The 19,049-nt window shown below is 51.1% G+C and overlaps 1 protein-coding gene across 8 annotated transcripts in view; it reads right to left on the reverse strand.

Moving 5' to 3' along the window:
• LOC144767990 (guanylate-binding protein 1-like) overlaps nt 1–19,049 on the reverse strand; it is a 333,964-nt gene that overhangs the window by 100,757 nt on the left and 214,158 nt on the right. For 5 of the 8 annotated variants that reach the window (XM_078651373.1, XM_078651372.1, XM_078651374.1 and 2 more), the window contains one exon: nt 2,675–2,887. The exons of the other annotated variants lie outside the window; for them this stretch is intronic. In XM_078651373.1, coding sequence (XP_078507499.1) covers nt 2,675–2,887 — 213 coding nt within the window. The remainder of the gene's footprint in view (nt 1–2,674; nt 2,888–19,049) is intronic. 8 annotated transcript variants of the gene reach the window in all.

A 19,049-nucleotide genomic window follows, 5' to 3' on the forward strand; every position in this document is an offset into this window, starting at 1 on the left:
GCTCAATCAATCCCCTTTTTGGGATCCTTTGCATCTGTCTTCGGGGAAGTCACCATATTTGGGTCAAGATCAGGCGTGTCAGCGACTTTACCCAGAAGAGACGGTCCAGGGCATTCCGGTCTCAACGTGTTGTGCACCTCTCTGTCCTAACCTTTACACAATCGGGACTGCGCATAATATAATCTGCCCCTTCAGGGCAGGGAATCCATTCTGAAGAGTGTGGGTGTATGATATCATCAAGATTGAAATAAACATTCTTGGCTGTAAGCTTAGTTAGGCTCTCCACAGTATTGTGGGACTTGAATTTCTGCTTGAAAGATACATGTCATTTTTCCTGGGATTGTTCCCAAGCGGATGACTGAGAGGAAGAGTCGTCTGTGGCCTGGCCCAAATAATAAGAAAGCTAGAAGGGCCTGGTACCACTAAAATGCCGTATTTGTGGTTCAAAAAGACAAAAGGAGGCCATTTGTTCTAAAATCTCAGCATTAGGCCATCCAGGTGCACATTTGCAAGGAGAACCAGACTCTGAAGTATCTTCCTCAACCGGGTTCACTACTACTGATCATTACATGGTATGCTGCCACCACCACCCTTGTGCTGCTTATCTGTTCATGACGGCGGTAGCCTTCCACCATTATGAGTGTAGCACTTTGGGTGCCCATCCAGGTCCAACAAGACCTCAATCTATGAAACAGGCATATTTCATGGTGCACACACGTGATCCATTTTTGACTATGCCAAAAAAAAAAAAAAAACATTTGTGATCAAGAAAACCGTTCAGTTGGGCACTTAGTGCAGGGTTTCATGTCTTTTACCATGCGTAGGACTTTTCTATCCAAACAGCAACACATTTATTTTTTTGCACTCCTTAGATAATTATAGAAAAGTTTCAATCATTCAGCATGTTCCTACAAGCTCTGAGCCACTCTAACTTTTTAAAAATAATATTACTTATTTAACTGATTTTAATATATTTTTGCAACAATTATCTAACAGTTTGTTGGCACTAGAGATACTACTTGTATTCTACATGTTTGCAAACATGCTTTCTCTTTCATATAAAAGAACTAGCACCAAGGGTTAAGTGGCTTGTGTTAAAGGTGATGGTGTGACCATGTATTATACGGGATAAAGTAACCCCTGATGTACATGATAAGGATATTGCAGGTCACCTTGGAGTTCCATAACCTTATAAAGATACTTGGACTTTCACCTTGTTCCTCAAATGAATATGGAAGTCCTTGGTGACTTGTGTATTTACTGATTAATGGAGCATCCAGACTACATGTCATTAGAGAAGATGACCTTGCATTTTTGGGGAAACAATAATGCATGGGAGGACAGAGCGAGCACTGGGAGCTACAAAGATGTTAAAGCTTTAGGGTCTGATTTAGAATTTGGCACAAATAGGACAGATATCCTGTCTGACTTATTACAAGTGCTGTGGGATATAATACAGAGATAGTATGATGGACATGATATCCGTCATGTCTTATGATGGGATCACTGAAAGAATATCGACGGAGAGAATATCGACCTTCAAAAATATCGTTGAGAAAATATCGACAGTCAAAATATCGAGTTTCTATCTACAAACAGGTAAGTACAAAAATATCGAGTTTAAAATATCGTTAACAAAAATATAGTTGTAAAAAATATCGTATTTACTAGAAACAGTGTTAAATTAAATTAATATTAATAATTAATTACTAAAATATACTTAAAATTACTTAAATTAACTTATGATAAATAAATAATGAATGAAAGTTAAATAAAAAAAAAATTATTTCATATTTATTAAACATATATATATAGTAATAAAATATAATAAAATAATACCCAAAAACTGAAAACTGACCCTGAACCCTAAAAATACCCCTTTACCCAAAAACTGAAAACTGACCCTGAACCCTAAAAATACCCCTTTACCCAAAAACTGAAAACTGACCCTGAACCCTAAAAATACCCCTTTACCCAAAAACTGAAAACTGACCCTAAACCCTAAAAATACCCCTTTACCCAAAAACTGAAAACTGACCCTGAACCCTAAAAATACCCCTTTACCCAAAAACTGAAAACTGACCCTGAACCCTAAAAATACCCCTTTACCCAAAAACCCAAAACTGACCCTGAACCCTAAAAATACCCCTTTACCCAAAAACCCAAAACTGACCCTGAACCCTAAAAATAAAAATCAATATTACTTCACTTACCTTAAAAACGATATTACTTCACTTACCTTAAAAACGATATTTTGGCTGTCTATATTCTGTCCAGTCGATATTTTCTCCAAACGATATTTTCAACTCGATATTCTGTCCAAACGATATTTTGGAGTCGATATTATGTCTGTGTACCCTTATGATGGACTAACCTTGTAAGCCAGAGCGGAGTCCTCCGCGGCCAAGTGGGTGCCTACTCTATAAAGATGCTATTGTAGATGATGTCAAATTGAAAGTTTTGAAGAGAAGTACATTTTGTGTTTGTTGCCTTTCTAGGACAGACTCTAGGCCTTTCAAGCCCTCCCATGGCTTTAGAATATATATATATATATATATATATATATATATATATATATATATTCAGCTCTGATGTCAGTACCTGCTACTATGGTAAGCCGTTTCTTCTTATACAAGAACAATGATATCAACATTCATTGCAGGACTCATCTCACCTTTACTCCTTTGTTTGGGCTTTCCTGGAACTGTTTCACAACTTCGTCTCTGTCACAAATGTATGCTGTGTGCCCACCAGCCTTGGTATAATCACCACTGGACACATTCTTCTCAAGTTTGGTGGAGAGGTCCTTAAGCAGAGACCGGCATCTTACCAAAGAGGAGTTTTCATTCTTTGCAACCAATGCCACATACTGTTCTACCAGTTGATTCTGAGGACAGAGATGGACACTGGTGAGGCAATCAATGCTAAATCAGGCATTTCCAGTGCTATAAGAAACATAGGAACTTAGAAACAGATTAAAAGACTCAACGTGTCAAGTTTGGTTTGGGTTTTATTATTGCGTAATTTATCGTCTAAGTGTCCCCCGTTTGTAAGATACATGTTAATTGTCCTATGCACTCTTTGATAACCAAGGGCCTCATTTATGAGGCCATGCGTCACTTTTACGCCGCCGGTGTGTCACTTTTTGTGACGCACCAGTGGTGTAAAAAATGCGCCTTGTTGCGCCATATTTACAAAGTGACGCATCTAGGTAGATGCATCACTTTGTAAACCCCTGCGCCACATTAAGGGGTCGATTAGGATGGCGGACGGAAGAGCCACCGCGGCCCGTGAGTAGGCGGAAAAAGCCTTTTCCGTGTCCGCCTGCCGCGGATACTCCGTCCGCCATATCAGGATAGGAAAACGTGTCAAATTTCCGTCCGCGACGGAAAAGCACGCTCCGCCGGCCAACTACACACGACCACGCGGCGGACGGAACACATCCGGACGCTCCGCCGTACGCACTGACGTCTAAGACCGTCCCCCAAATCAAGATGGCGGAAAACACACATAAAACCGCAGCGGAAAAACAACCTGTCTGAACACGGCGGAATCCCCACAGCGAACATAGGTGACACAGCCGAGATACCCACCGCAAGCTGACCACCACCATGGACCCGGCGCTACACGCTTTCCCGATGCTCTTCGCGATCCACCACGTCCTAGTCATGGCCTACTATGGACGACGACGCAGGTAAGGCACAAACCATTGGCTGTCTGGAGGGGAATACCAGCAAGGGACGTGACGTAGGGAGGGGGAGTGTCATGTTACCGAAACCACTGATGAGAAGCATATACGAATACACATTTGTAGTACGCAAGCAGGAATGACAACGACAGACCACGAGACTTGATAGACTACCTTTATTGTCCAAAATAGGGGTCAAATCACAGTGTATGCGTGAGCATGGGCAAAGTGGGCACCAGAGCAGGTACAACATAGCAGGTAACGAGAGGGCAGCATGCAGTATCAGAGCATCAACAGGGCATTGTGCAGTACAGAGCAGGTACATCACAGCAGGTAACGAGTGGGCAGCATGCAGTATCAGAGCATCAACAGGGCATTGTGCAGTACAGAGCAGGTACATCAGAGCAGGTAACGAGAGGGCAGTATGCAGTATCAGAGCATCAACAGGGCATTGTGCAGTACAGAGCAGGTACATCACAGCAGGTAACAAATGGGCAGCATGCAGTATCAGAGCATCAACAGGGCATTGTGCAGTACAGAGCAGGCCCATCAGAGGCAGCACGTGAGAGGGGCTAAGTGCATCAACAGTCCATTGCACAGACCAGGCCCATCAGAGGCAGCACGTGAGAGGGGCTAAGTGCATCAACAGTCCATTGCACAGAACAGGCCCATCAGAGGCAGCACGTGAGAGGGGCTAAGTGCATCAACAGTCCATTGCACAGAACAGGCCCATCAGAGGCAGCACGTGAGAGGGGCTAAGTGCATCAACAGTCCATTGCACAGAACAGGCCCATCAGAGGCAGCACGTGAGAGGGGCTAAGTGCATCAACAGTCCATTGCACAGAACAGGCCCATCAGAGGCAGCACGTGAGAGGGGCTAAGTGCATCAACAGTCCATTGCACAGAGCAGGTCCATCAGAGGCAGCACGTGAGAGGGGCAAAGTGCATCAACAGTCCATTGCACAGAACAGGCCCATCAGAGGCAGCACGTGAGAGGGGCAAAGTGCATCAACAGTCCATTGCACAGAACAGGCCCATCAGAGGCAGCACGTGAGAGGGGCAAAGTGCATCAACAGTCCATTGCACAGAACAGGCCCATCAGAGGCAGCACGTGAGAGGGGCAAAGTGCATCAACAGTCCATTGCACAGAACAGGCCCATCAGAGGCAGCACGTGAGAGGGGCTAAGTGCATCAACAGTCCATTGCACAGAACAGGTCCATCAGAGGCAGCACGTGAGAGTGCAGAATGCAGTATCAGAGCATCAACAGGGCATTGTGCAGTACAGAGCAGGTACATCAGAGCAGGTAACGAGAGGGCAGCATGCAGTATCAGAGCATCAACAGGGCATTGTGCAGTACAGAGCAGGTACATCACAGCAGGTAACGAGAGGGCAGCATGCAGTATCAGAGCATCAACAGGGCATTGTGCAGTACAGAGCAGGTACATCAGAGGCTGCACAACTACGTGTCCCTACCAACCCGTCACAGGGACCACAAGAGTGCCACGCAGTTCTCAATGGACACACCATGTGAAGTAACATTTGAGTGAAGTGTACAGCACCTCACATCACAGAATCAGGGGGACTGCGTGAACTACCTGCCTCGGACACACTGGCAGCACCAGCAACAGGAGTGTGAGACACAGCCACAGCCCGAGTGACACACACATGGGCCACGGACCCAGACACACTGGCAGCACCAGCAACAGGAGTGTGAGACACAGCCACAGCCCGAGTGACACACACATGGGCCACAGACCCAGACACACTGGCAGCACCAGCAACAGGAGTGTGAGACACAGCCACAGCCCGAGTGACACACACATGGGCCACGGACCCAGACACACTGCCAGCACCAGCAACAGGAGTGTGAGACACATCCACAGATGTAGTCACTGACACGTGAGCCACTGACCCAGACAGACTGCCAGCACCAGAAACAGGAGTGTGCAACACAGCCACAGATCTCCTAACTGACACGTGAGCCATAGACCCACATACCCTGCCAGGATCTGCAACAGGAGAGGGCACAACTGACACTGTGCCACCATCTGATACATGAGAGTCAACTGCACCAGCGCCACTGGGACAACTGAAATGATGAGCCACAGGGCTGTATGGGCCAGGAGGCAGGGTGGGCCTGGGAGCTGGGGATAGCTCACCTAGAGCCAAATCGGGGTTGGCAGGTGTCAATGGTGTGTGTCTGCGTTTCTTAGGGAGGTGTGAGTGCACCCTGGACAGGACAGGACTGCCAAGTGGTGGGGACTCCAAAGAATCACCACCCAGCATAGGTGGAGCAACTGCTGCCGGGGATCTGGTTTCGGGGGACGTGCTGGAGCCTGCTTGTCGTTTGCTCTGTGCCTGCCGCCTGGACTCGGAATGATGTGTAATGGGGGATGCAACAACAGGGGACACCCTCCTCTGCTTCTGACTGGCCTGGATGGGAGTGGAGGTATGGGGGGACTCCGCCGCGGAGACATCAGTTTGGCGTTTAGTAGAAAACATCAGCCTCAGTGCAGCCAGGGGTGAAGTATGCCTGTCCTTGATAGCGCCATTGTCCATGCTAGATGCCTTGTCCGTAGGATGTGCCTTATCCTTAGGTGGAGTGTTGTCTCTGGATGTAGCCTGTGCCCTGCTCGCCGCCCTGTTCCTGCCAGCAGACTTGTCGTCTGTGGTGCACCTGTCTCCAGCAGACACCTGCTCTCTGTGTGTGTCCCTGCCCTTGGGAGTGGTCCTATCCACTGCTGTGGGCCTGCTCTTGGGAGTCTCCCTGCTCTTAGTAGGTGCCTTAGTCTTCTCACTGTCCTTGGGAGTGTCCCTTACCTCTGCTGTGGGCCTGCTCTTGGGAGTCTCCCTGCTCTTAGTAGGTGCCTTAGTCTTCTCACTGTCCTTGGGAGTGTCCCTTACCTCTGCTGTGGGCCTGCTCTTGGGAGTCTCCCTGCTCTTAGTAGGTGCCTTAGTCTTCTCACTGTCCTTGGGAGTGTCCCTTACCTCTGCTGTGGGCCTGCTCTTGGGAGTCTCCCTGCTCTCAGTAGGTGCCTTAGTCTTCTTACTGTCCTTGGGAGTGTCCCTTACCTCTGCTGTGGGCCTGCTCTTGGGAGTCTCCCTGCTCTCAGTAGGTGCCTTAGTCTTCTCACTGTCCTTGGGAGTGTCCCTTACCTCTGCTGTGGGCCTGCTCTTGGGAGTCTCCCTGCTCTTAGTAGGTGCCTTAGTCTTCTCACTGTCCTTGGGAGTGTCCCTTACCTCTGCTGTGGGCCTGCCCTTGGGAGTCTCCCTGCTCCTAGTAGGTGCCTTTGTCTTCTGACTGGCCTTGTCCAAGGAACAGTCCATGGACATGTGAGTATCCCTTGCCTTGGGAGTACCTTTCGTGTTGAATGCCTGTGTAGCTCCGGAAGGCATGTCCCCCAACAACACTTGTGGATCCTGTGTGTGTACTCCAGTGCATCTGACGTCGTCTACGTGAACAGATTTAGCTGATCTAGGGGATGGGGTCTGTGCCCTGCGTGCCCTGACGTGCTGTCTGACGCTGCTTCTAGTGCAATAACCTGTATTTGAGTCCTGCTCTGAATAATCACTACCCCCTGAGACATCCAGCGGTGTAGATGGGGAAACAGAAGTAGCACCCTGTTCATTCGACTGTACTATTGCAGACGACACACTGCTTGCCAATGACTGCACTGTCCTGTGTAGACCTGCAAGATCGCCATGCATCCCTTCCATGAATGCCACCACCTGCCCCAACTTCCTATCATGGTCCTGGAAAGCATTTGTCATATTGGTCTGCCCCACACACAGCTGTCGCAGCAGATCAACGGCCTCAGCACACAGTGCATTTTGGCTCACCGTGGCAGGGGCAGCGGTGCCTGCACCGAACGCCACTCTGCTCCCCCTACTCCTCCGGCCACGAACACTACATGGTGCAGTTGGCGGAAGTGTGGGCCCTGTGTGCTGTCTTCCGACAGAAGGTGATGAGTGCCCACTCCCAGTCTGTGACAACAGTGCAGGCTCACCAAGAGTGTCCGACGAGGAGGACGATGGTGTCTCCACATGCGAGTCCTCAGGGACGGTCCTGTCCCCCTCTCCGGCGCTGGCCTCCTCCGTGTCAGTCTGCGAAGTCTGAGCCGGACTCATTTCCTCGGCTACTCTCCACCGTCTGTGGCTGAGTGTCCTCTGTCAAAGCTGAAATGCACAGAAAAGATGTGTGAGTCATGGGCACACTCACGTACAGAAGGAACAGGATAGCCAAATCACATAGCAGACAAAGGTTTAGGAGCCCTCATCCTGCACATGGCCCACCCCTACCAGTCATCCTCACATTTTCTGCCATGGGGCCATGGACCACTAGGGGATGTGCTTTAACACTCAACTACTAAGCAAGTGGCGTGTCAACATGGCGGACCTGGATATCAAATGAGTACCACCCAATGGGACCAAAATGGCATCACAGGCATACATACGCAACACGGAACTCAATAGTGTGTCTGTGCACCAATACATGCATAGCACTCACAAGTTTCCTACACAGACAGTATGCTCACCGCTAGTTTGCTGTTGATCGGCACTCAGACGTTCGGCCAGTTCAGGATGCGTCACTGCAATGATACGGTGCATGAGAGGGGTCATGGAGCGTCGGGCCAGACGGGGCATCCTTGGAATCAGGCCCAGTGTTACTTCCGCTACATTCTTGCTCAGCCTGGAAATGTCGTCCCAGCGTTTGTGGCAGTGTGTATGTCGTCTGTTGCACACCCCCAATGCCCGTACTTCCCGTGCTATGGTCCTCCACAGGTCCTTGCGAAGGTGCAGCTTGACCTACCATGATGGGAGACAAAAGGGTTTAAGTCAGTGGACAGGTGGCCTGTCACACACATAGGGGCAAGACGTTACTGTCAGCAGCCATGCACAATCAGGAACATATGTCTAGCCCACACTACACAGCTAAGATAGAAATAGGCCTGATCATTTGGCCCCCTCATGCACACCAACATGTCCCACACTGCACTTACCACCCGTCCCGGTGCGCCATAGAGGCGTCCATAGTTGCGGAGTACACCGTCCACGAGGACATCAAGCTCCGCGGCGGTGAAGGGTCGAGACCGGATCTCTTTGCCACTCGACATGGCAAGATCACGGAGTATGGCACTAGAGCAGCAGTCGGTTGTCAGCTCAGCAGCAGCAGCAGCAGGTCGAGGTGATGGTCACAGGCAGCAGTCGGTGGTCAGCTCAGCAGCAGCAGCAGCAGGTCGAGGTGATGGTCACAGGCAGCAGTCGGTGGTCAGCTCAGCAGCAGCAGCAGCAGGTCGAGGTGATGGTCACAGGCAGCACTGGTCCCCAGGGTAGGAAGTTTCATTTTGGCCAAGACACATATATAGGGCCCTCAGCACGTGTCAGTGGCATACGTCGCCAGCAATTGGTCAGCCCTGGAAGCGTGATCGTGAAATGGGCCAATGACTGGCCCTGTTGTTGCGGTGCACAGCTTCCGCTACTTGCGATTGGCCGTATGCGGCCAGCGTCCCTCTTCCCATTGGCTGCATGTGCAGGGACCGTCACGGGCACACATCGGCAACCGCACGTGCAAGCCTCAGGCACGGATGCTTCAGTTGCAACAATGTACTATCACTGGCGCCTCCATGGCGGTGCACGTACACAGCGGGGGAGGTGCAGGCCTATACACCCTGCAGATGTACTCAATGGACATGCCAGTTCATGACCCCCCTTACAGTCACCTTGCATCATCCACCGTACACCGGCCGGAGCGGCCGGGCCATGAACAACCGCCGGTCCCGGCCATGAACAACCGCCGTGCCCGGCCATGAGCAACCGCCGTGGCCGGCCATGAACAACCGCCGTGCCCGCCCATGAACACAACCGCCATGGCCGGGCATGGCGGTTGTTCATGGCCGGGACCGGCGGTTGGTCATGGCCGGCCACGGCGGTTGCTCATGGCCGGGACCGGCGGTTGTTCATGGCCGGGACCGGCGGTTGGTCATGGCCGGCCACGGCGGTTGCTCATGGCCGGGACCGGCGGTTGTTCATGGCCGGGACCGGCGGTTGTTCATGGCCGGGCACGGCGGTTGTTCATGGCCGGGCACGGCGGTTGCTCATGGCCGGGACCGGCGGTTGTTCATGGCCCGGCCGCTCCGGCCGGTGTACGGTGGATGATGCAAGGTGACTGTAAGGGGGGTCATGAACTGGCATGTCCATTGAGTACATCTGCAGGGTGTATAGGCCTGCACCTCCCCCGCTGTGTACGTGCACCGCCATGGAGGCGCCAGTGATAGTACATTGTTGCAACTGAAGCATCCGTGCCTGAGGCTTGCACGTGCGGTTGCCGATGTGTGCCGTGACGGTCCCTGCACATGCAGCCAATGGGAAGAGGGACGCAGGCCGCATATGGCCTTTGGGAAGTAGCGGAAGTTGAGCACCGCCATGGCGGCGCCAAATATGTGATCTTGTCAGACGCTGCACCGTGATGTGTTGTGTGCAGTTGCGTCATGAGGGATGTGAGCGTGATTGTGAAAGGTCATATGTCATACAATATAGCATGTGTGTCCATACAATGGCCATCGGTCGGCACACAATGGGCAACAGATGTGCATTTGTACGTGTTGACGTCGGGTTTGACCCTACAGACGTTGTTACATCTTCACAACTACACAGTACATCACGGCTGTGTGGCCAATTAATGCATCTGTTGTCAGTTTCTTGTTGTGTCGAGGTGACTACAGTGGTGGTGGTACACATGCATTCCGTGTATGTGATTTCTACGTTGTGTCACCATGCATGTCATTACCGTATGCACATCATTATTGGTGGTGGCATTTGTGCTTGATGACATGGCGTGTGTAAACTTATCGTTTGTGTGCATGCAGTTGCATGAGTGTCTGTGATGTGTCTACGATACATTAGGGTGAAGACTGAAGTTTTGTCAGTAAGGTACACATGTGATGGAGTTGTACACGTATGCGTCGTTTGTTAGTTGGCCAAAGTAACATCTCTCTCCCACACAGGAGGGCTCCAAATGTGCTTCGGCCATACACTGTGCTGGAGGATATGGTAGACGAGGAGGTGATTCGGAAATTCAGGCTGGATCGACATCGGTTGCTGGAGCTTGTGGCTCAATTGTCTCCTCATCTGCAGCCACGTAGAACGTATCCTGGCTCGTTTACACCCACTGCAAAGGTCATGGCGGTACTACATTTCTTCGCTACTGGCACATTTCAGTATACAGTTGGAGGTGCCGGGGGGATGTCACAGGCCATGTTCAGCACGGTTCTTCGGGATGTGTTAACAGCTATGATGCTGTACAAGGATGAGTACATACATTTCCCACGTCCGGAAGAGTTGCCAGCTGTCAAAGCTGGTTTCTATGCACTGGGCCACATACCTCACGTTGTGGGCTCAATTGATGGCACGCACATCGCGCTCATTCCACCACGGGCACGCGAACAAGTGTTCAGGAATCGCAAACACTTTCATTCGCTGAACGTGCAGGTGGTGTGCCTGGCGAGCAACATCATCTCCCATGTGTGTGCAAGATTTCCTGGATCCGCACATGACGCCCACATCATGCGGACCAGCAATGTCCCACGACTCATGGCAAATCTGCCACCCGGTCAAGCGTGGCTTGTTGGTGAGTGTGCAGTGGGGACTCTTGTGATCTCTGTGTTGCATGGGGTACCCACCATATCTTGTTCTGATGTTTGTCTCTGTCATCCCCCTACATAGGCGACTCGGCTTACCCAAACCGGCCCTGGCTCCTCAGTCCCCTACGTAATCCGAGGACGGCGGGTGAAATGCGGTACAATGAGGCACATGGAAGGACACGGAGAGTCATCGAACGTACCTTTGGACTGCTCAAGTCTAGGTTTCGGTGCCTCGATAAGACCGGAGGGGCCCTGCCTTACTCACCAGGAAAAGTATGCAAGATCGTGATTGCCTGCTGCATGCTCCACAACCTGGCAGTACGCAATGACATTGAACTGCTGTTGGACCCTGAAGACGAAGGAGTTCCTCGGCCTCCCATCCCACCCATGTCGACTGATGAGGATAGTGGTGAGGAGGAAGGTGTGGACCAGAGGCGCCAGCTCATAGATCGCTACTTCCCTTGAATGTGAGTATCTACCTCTAGTGGCGGTTGACAATGCCTCATGTATGTTTGCTGTTGTTGTGTGGATATGGGGTTAATCAGCTGGGTGTGGTTTGTGATGGTTGCACATGTGTGTCTTCATGTCTTTGGACATAGGAGTGTCCATGATGTGTGTGCTCCCATCCCATGCTTGTGTGATGGTTGTCGTTTGTGTAATGTTGCTGTGCATTGTGTTGTGATGTGTGTGAATCTCTTTACTGACGTGTGTTTGCTGTCTCTGGTTTTCTCTAGGTCACTCCCGCAGCGCCATGATCAAGTGCGACTATGATCCCTGTACCTGTTTACGTCTGTATCTGATGGCAATCATGTGAATAAACATGGAGGCAAAACATCATTGTGTGAGTAAATGCAATTTATTGACAGGTTGTGCTTTTGTGCTGGTGAATATTTACAAGTAAGTGGGGGGGAGGGAGTTGGAGTTGAAGGTAATGGCAGATGAAATGTCCGTGCTGACACCACATTGGGGGGTGTCAGGCTAGTCCAGCAGACCAGTGGCAATGATTGTCTATGTGGGACAGGATGCTTTGCAGGGTGAATGTCTGGCACAGGCAGTGGCATTGTCATGGTCGTCCCCTCTTGGAGCGTGTGCCTGGCGCTCCAACACTGCTCTCAGCCACTTCCTGCCTCGGCCGCCCCCTCCGTCTCGGAGGTGGTACAGAGTCAGCTGGGAGGGCAGGTTGGTGATGGGCCACATCCGTCGCCAGGGGCTCAGGTGGTGGTGGCGGCGGTGGAGGCGGAGGCGGAGGTGGCGGGGGAGGCGGTGGTGACGGGGGAGGCGGAGGTGACGGTGGCGGTGGCGCTGACACACTTGGTGGAGGGGGGGGGGGTTGTTCCGGGCAACCCATTCCCTCCACATCGTTGCCTGCTGGCCCATGATCAGCAACATCTGGCCAAGGATGCCAGAGATTTCTCGCAGGATGTTGGTGTTGTCCACTGAGTCCTGGTGAACACGATCAGCGTTTGCCTGGGACCGGTCGTATGAGGCCTGGCACCTGGCAAGAGCTTGTAGGGACTGTGCCACTGGCTCGGGTAGCTGTCCTTCCTCTGACCGGCGGTGTGTGGCTCGCCTGATTGGCTGTTGTCCCGTTGCCTGTGTTTGTGGCCCACTCACCCTGCTTGTGTGTGGGGCCGTTGGACCAGCGTTGCGCGCTGGGTTATGCTGGGTGGCACCGGCAGGAGTCGTGGTGCTGGTGGTAGTGGTGGTACTGGTGGTACTGGTGGTACTGGTGGTACTGGTGGTGGTGGGGACTGTGCAGATCACAGAGACAGGTGCCGCTGGAGTCACACATGCGACGTTGGTCGGTCCCGGGAGTCCCTGTGAGCCAGATGGCCCTGGCTGCGTGCTTGGTCCCACTCCATCCTCCGCCCCGGAGCTGCCTGTGTCCTCGTCAGCAGAGAGTCCTGTAGGTGTGGGAGGCGAGGCTGGCGGCCGGGTACTGCTTTCCCCAGTCAGTTGACGATCACCTGAGGGACAAGATCGAGCTGGTCAGTAATGTGGACAGTACATGGTTACATTGATTTGTAGACATTTCTGTTTCCTGTCGCACACACCCCACCCTCCACCACCACCACCACCACCACCCTCCCCGTGAACATGGGGGCCTGTTGGGAGTTGTAGTTTGGGCCTCTCACACACCCCACCCTCCACCACCACCACCACCACCACCCTCCCCGTGAACATGGGGGCCTGTTGGGAGTTGTAGTTTGGGCCTCTCACACCCCACCCTCCACCACCACCACCACCACCACCCTCCCCGTGAACATGGGGGCCTGTTGGGAGTTGTAGTTTGGGCCTCTCACACACCCCACCCTCCACCACCACCACCACCACCCTCCCCGTGAACATGGGGGCCTGTTGGGAGTTGTAGTTTGGGCCTCTCACACACCCCACCCTCCACCACCACCAACACCACCACCCTCCCCGTGAACATGGGGGCCTGTTGGGAGTTGTAGTTTGGGCCTCTCACACACCCCACCCTCCACCACCACCAACACCACCACCCTCCCCGTGAACATGGGGGCCTGTTGGGAGTTGTAGTTTGGGCCTCTCACACACCCCACCCTCCACCACCACCACCACCACCACCCTCCCCGTGAACATGGGGGCCTGTTGGGAGTTGTAGTTTGGGCCTCTCACACACCCCACCCTCCACCACCACCACCACCACCACCCTCCCCGTGAACATGGGGGCCTGTTGGGAGTTGTAGTTTGGGCCTCTCACACACCCCACCCTCCACCACCACCACCACCACCACCCTCCCCGTGAACATGGGGGCCTGTTGGGAGTTGTAGTTTGGGCCTCTCACACACCCCACCCTCCACCACCACCACCACCACCCTCCCCGTGAACATGGGGGCCTGTTGGGAGCCATGGACATGTTAGTGTGTTGGTGTCCAACGTGCATGGGTTGGGGCGTGGGGGATGTTTCTTCTCAGTTGTGTGAGCCTGACCATGTCGTGCTGATCGTGGTGCTTGGTTTGTACTCACCAGTCTCTTCTCCTTCGTCAAGGCCGTCTAGGCTCTCTGGGTGTAGTATCACCAGCACCTTCTCCTCCCAATCGGTGTAGGGTATGGGCTCCGGGGGTGTGCCACCGCCAGTAAGATTGGCTCTGGCGTGGTTTTTCGCTCGGATGCCCTTGACCCTGGTCTTCAGGTCATGCCACCGCCTCTGAATGTCATGCTTCGTCCTCGGCACAGTCCCCGACGCATTCACCCGAGTGACGATCCTGTCCCACATGTGGTTCTTTTGCGCCACGGTCGTCTGCTGGACTTGGGCCCCGAAGATGTTGGGCTCCACACGGATTATTTCATCTACCATTACCCGCAACTCTGTCTCCGTGAATTTCGTTTTTTTTTTGGGTGCCATGGTGTGTGGTGCTCAGTGTGTGAGTTGAGTGAGTTGGGAGGTGCAGGTGTGTGGTGTGTGATGTGTAGGATTTGTGTGGTGGGTGTTTGTGTGGTGGGTGTGGTAGGGTGGTGGGTGGGTGTCTTCTATGTGATTTTATGTGAGTTAGCAGTGTCTCGAATGGCCCTCTTGCTGGCAGCAATGCTGTGATGCAAAGGATTGTGGTAGCGTGTGTGTGTCATTTTATAGTCGTGTCTCAATGGTTGTTGGCAGTCAGGTGGTAGGTGGGCGTGTTGACTAGTGTGCATTATTGGATAATTGGGACGTGTCATGGCGGCTTGTGCTTGATGTTGGGGGGGGCCTTGTCAATGTTGGTATGTTTGCTTTGGACTAGCGGTAGGCTTCCTGACATTTGTTTGCCGCTAGGGATGTTGTGCGTGTTGGCCTTCCGCAGTGATGCTGTGGTTCTCGTAGCATTGTTTCCGCCGCGGACGTGGATGGCTGTGAGTTCCGTGGTACGGGCGGATTTATCCTAATTGCGGCCACGTAGTATTCTCAGGTATGGCGGTACATGTTTTATTTTCCGCGGTCATTTCCGTCCGCGGCTGTGGTTGTTCATTGGACTCCGTCCGCCGCGGACGGACTTGGTTGTGTTCCGTCCACCGCGGACGGTGTTGGTTGTGATCCGTCCGCCGCGGTCGGAGTTTCGTGACATGAATATCCTAATCCCAACCGCGGTTTCTCCGCGGCGCAGCCGGGAGTAAAATTTCCCCCACCATGGCGGACAGTACCCATTTCCGTCCGCCATCCTAATCGGCCCCTAAATCTGCGCCAGGTATAATGTATGCAAGGAGGGGGCATACTGACGCAAGAAAGGGTCATGGAAGTGACGCAGTGAAATCTATGAGATTTCACTGCGCCACTTCTAGGACTCAAATGCATCAAAATCTTACGCCTGCCTCACAGCAGGCGTAAGACTGGCGCAGGCCCTTTCAAATGGGGCTTGCCCCATGTGAAAGGACACATTGCTGGAGTTGCGTCACTTTTGTGACACACTCCAGCAATGCGTCACTTTTGCGCCTACAGGTACGTCCTTGCGACATGATGCTTCATACTTTAAATATGACGCATAATTGGTATCGTAAGGAGGGCGCAATGAAAAGAGACACATCGCTGTTTTCATGCAGCGATGCGTCAGTTTTCATAAATGAGGCCCCAAGATTTCAAAACATCCCTCAACAAGCCGCAAAGATGCTGCACAAAATCCTCCATTGGCATTTACTACAAAAGGTTGCAGGCCTCATGCCATAATAATTGGAGCTACTAGAAAACCAGGGCTAAGTAGAGGTTTGTAGGTGAAGGTGATATGCAAATGAGAAATCACAGTTTAACAAGACGGTATCAAACCTTGATAGCTTGGTCCTCTAGAGCCAATTATGAATTACATTTAAGGTGCAAAATATAACTGCATCTAGGCACATAAAGGTAATATGGCCTCAATACTCTCCAAGGCCCGGCTTTGGTAAGTAGGACAAAGGAATGGGTAATGTCTGAATTTATGTGACACAACATCAGATGAGAAATATGATGCGGTTTCTAAAGGTTCTTGTTCAGGCAGTCTGTATAAGCATCAAAGAGCACACTGCTGTAATTGAGCCTAGTTAAGCAAAGCGGCAATGATGTCAGCCTGAAAGTCATCCCATGTAGGTATGTATGCAATATTTCAATAGGTCAATCTTAGCCAGAAGACAACATAGCAATATGGAGTGGAGTGGTGTGGCCCACTGATTAGCGGCGGCAGACCCGGGAGCAGAGGACGGCACGGGACCAGGGTTCAATTCCAGACGCGGCAGGGTCGTGGACCAGGGTCAGCGGACTCGATAATTCTCGCCTCGGTGCCTACTCTAACTAGGGATCACACTCGGCAACTCTGGGCATTAGCTTGCCTCATCTCCACAACGGCCCCCCACATACGCCGGGGATGCCTGGTTTCACCTTGGAGATACCCAGTAGGGACCATCTCACAGGGAAAGCCAGGACGGGTTCCCCAGCGGTCCACAGCGCAGAGATACTCCTTCGGGAGTCGATTCTAGCGCTTTAGAAACCCACAATCATATATGTTTAGTAAAAGAAGTACTATATGGATGCAATAATTGATCATTCACATAGCTCACACTCAGTATTAATGTATTTCTAATTCTCAAATTAATGAGTCACTTCATCAGTCATTGTGATTCAAGGGGACGCTTGCATAGAAACCTGTAGAGCGGGGGGGGGGGGTAAACCTAACATGTGGGGAGGATGCTAAAGATAAAGAGTGTGACCACAACAGATACTGTGTTGCAGAATATTGCAAATAGAATTTGTAATCAATTAAGTGCCAGAAAGCAATATTACATTTCAATACACAGTAACTGATGACGTGAATAATCCAGTGAATCACAATTGGTGTACCACTACTCTGCACAGTGTGCGTAGTCTTTCATGTGGTGAGTCAAGTTTGGTATAAAATGAACATATCGCTTGAAAGTCATTAGGCTGTTGTGTGCTGTTAGCTTTATATGAATGGACTCAAAACATAAGAACAATTTGTTTTGGGAATCTATACTACTATTATAAAGGAAGAACTTTGAACCTTTGAGGCGGGTAAACTCGGGAACCACAGCGCCAATCCACACACCCGATACATCGTTGTAATCGTCAGGGTGTGCAGATGGACATAGGCTATATAAACTTAATAAATATACGTTATTTAAAAAATTTACCGAAAAAAAAGTAGTCCCTTGGAAGAAGCGCCGGCCGCGACGTGCGTGCCCGATGTGAGGAGCGCGGGGAGAAGCGGCGTCCAGGAGCGCGAGGAGGACCGGCGGACATGGAGCGGGGAGGAGCGGTGAGGAGCGGCGGACAGGTGGTGAGGAGCGGTGAGGAGCGGCGGACAGGCGGGGAGGAGCAGTGAGCGGCAGACGAGGTAGGTTATTTATTTATTTATTTAGGAGCGGTGAGCGGCGGAAAAAAGAGGCAAAAATGAAAATCGTGAGCAAGAGGAAGCAAACGGAGCATTACAAAAGTGAGCCAAACGGTGCATTACTGGAGGAAAACGTTACGTGTGCAGGTTACAAAAGCGTACATAGTGAGCAAGATGAAGCAAACGGAGCATTACAAAAGTGAGCCAAACGGTGCATTACAGGAGGAAAAAGTTACGTTTGCAGGTTGCAAAAGCGTAGAAAGTAAACATAGAGGTATAGGAGGAAAAAGTGACGTGTGTAGGTAGCAAAAGGAAGCAAGCGGAGCATTAAAAAAGTGAGCCAAACAGTGCATTACAGGAGGAAAAAGTTACGTGTGCAGGTTACAAAAGCGTACAAAGTAAACATAGAGTTATAATACTGCAATATATGGAGGAAGGCTCCGGGGGACCCACGGACATCGGGGCAGGCGGGGGCCCTGAAGCCTAATTGCTCCTGGACAACGTCGGGACGGGCTGCTACAAAAGCGTACAAAGTAAACATAGAGGTATAATACTGCAATATATGGAGGAAGACTCCGGGGGACCCACGGACAATGTCGGGGCGGGCGGGGGCCCTGAAGCCTAATTGCTCCCGGACAACGTCGGGATGGGCTGCTAGTGTAACATAAAGTTTACAATTTCTGAGTGTGAACGTTTTGCTTTTCCGTAGCCAAAGCAGTCTTAGGTTGCAGCATCTGTCTGAGAGTATTCGACTTATCTAAAATCTACCTTGAGTCAATAGTTAAACACATTCCTAAGGTATGCCAAACCTATAAGGGTCATCCAAAGCTATTTGAGAGACCCCTATAGGATAGACTGACATTTGCATAAGAATGAAGTCTTAACTTTGAGATGTCGCAACAAGAGCCGCGAGGGACTCCACATCTCTGGTAGTCTCTGGCAACTAGGAGATTGGTAAAGCTAGTTCACAAGTACTTGAATGCAAGAACTGAATGGAATGTGGCTTCAGACACTCTTTCCACAGAGGGTAATCGGTTTCTAAATAAATCATGGTTAAATATGTCTCAAAGAGTAGCAAATGTCTATTGCCCAGAACAAAACTGCACCACCTTTCTAAGACATTCAAGAAGTTGTTGATGCTAGCTACATTTGACTTCAATAGCATTATGTGTTAGTGAATACCAAAAATTGGAAAAGATACTCTGAGAATTTGAGTTGGGTACCTGCAAAATGTGGGATTAATACTTCAGCCATTACCATTCAATATTCACACTTGTTCCTAGCTATTTCTCCCAGACATTTCATCTGTTTTCACAAGGCTAAGTGACATAGAATTGGGTGTGTTCCTGGGGGGATTTTAATTCATATGGGGTGATATCTTCTGCTACCAGTCCTACTGGGATT

The sequence above is a fragment of the Lissotriton helveticus genome, chromosome 7 (genome assembly GCF_964261635.1).
Source record: "Lissotriton helveticus chromosome 7, aLisHel1.1, whole genome shotgun sequence".
NCBI lineage: Eukaryota > Metazoa > Chordata > Amphibia > Caudata > Salamandridae > Lissotriton > Lissotriton helveticus.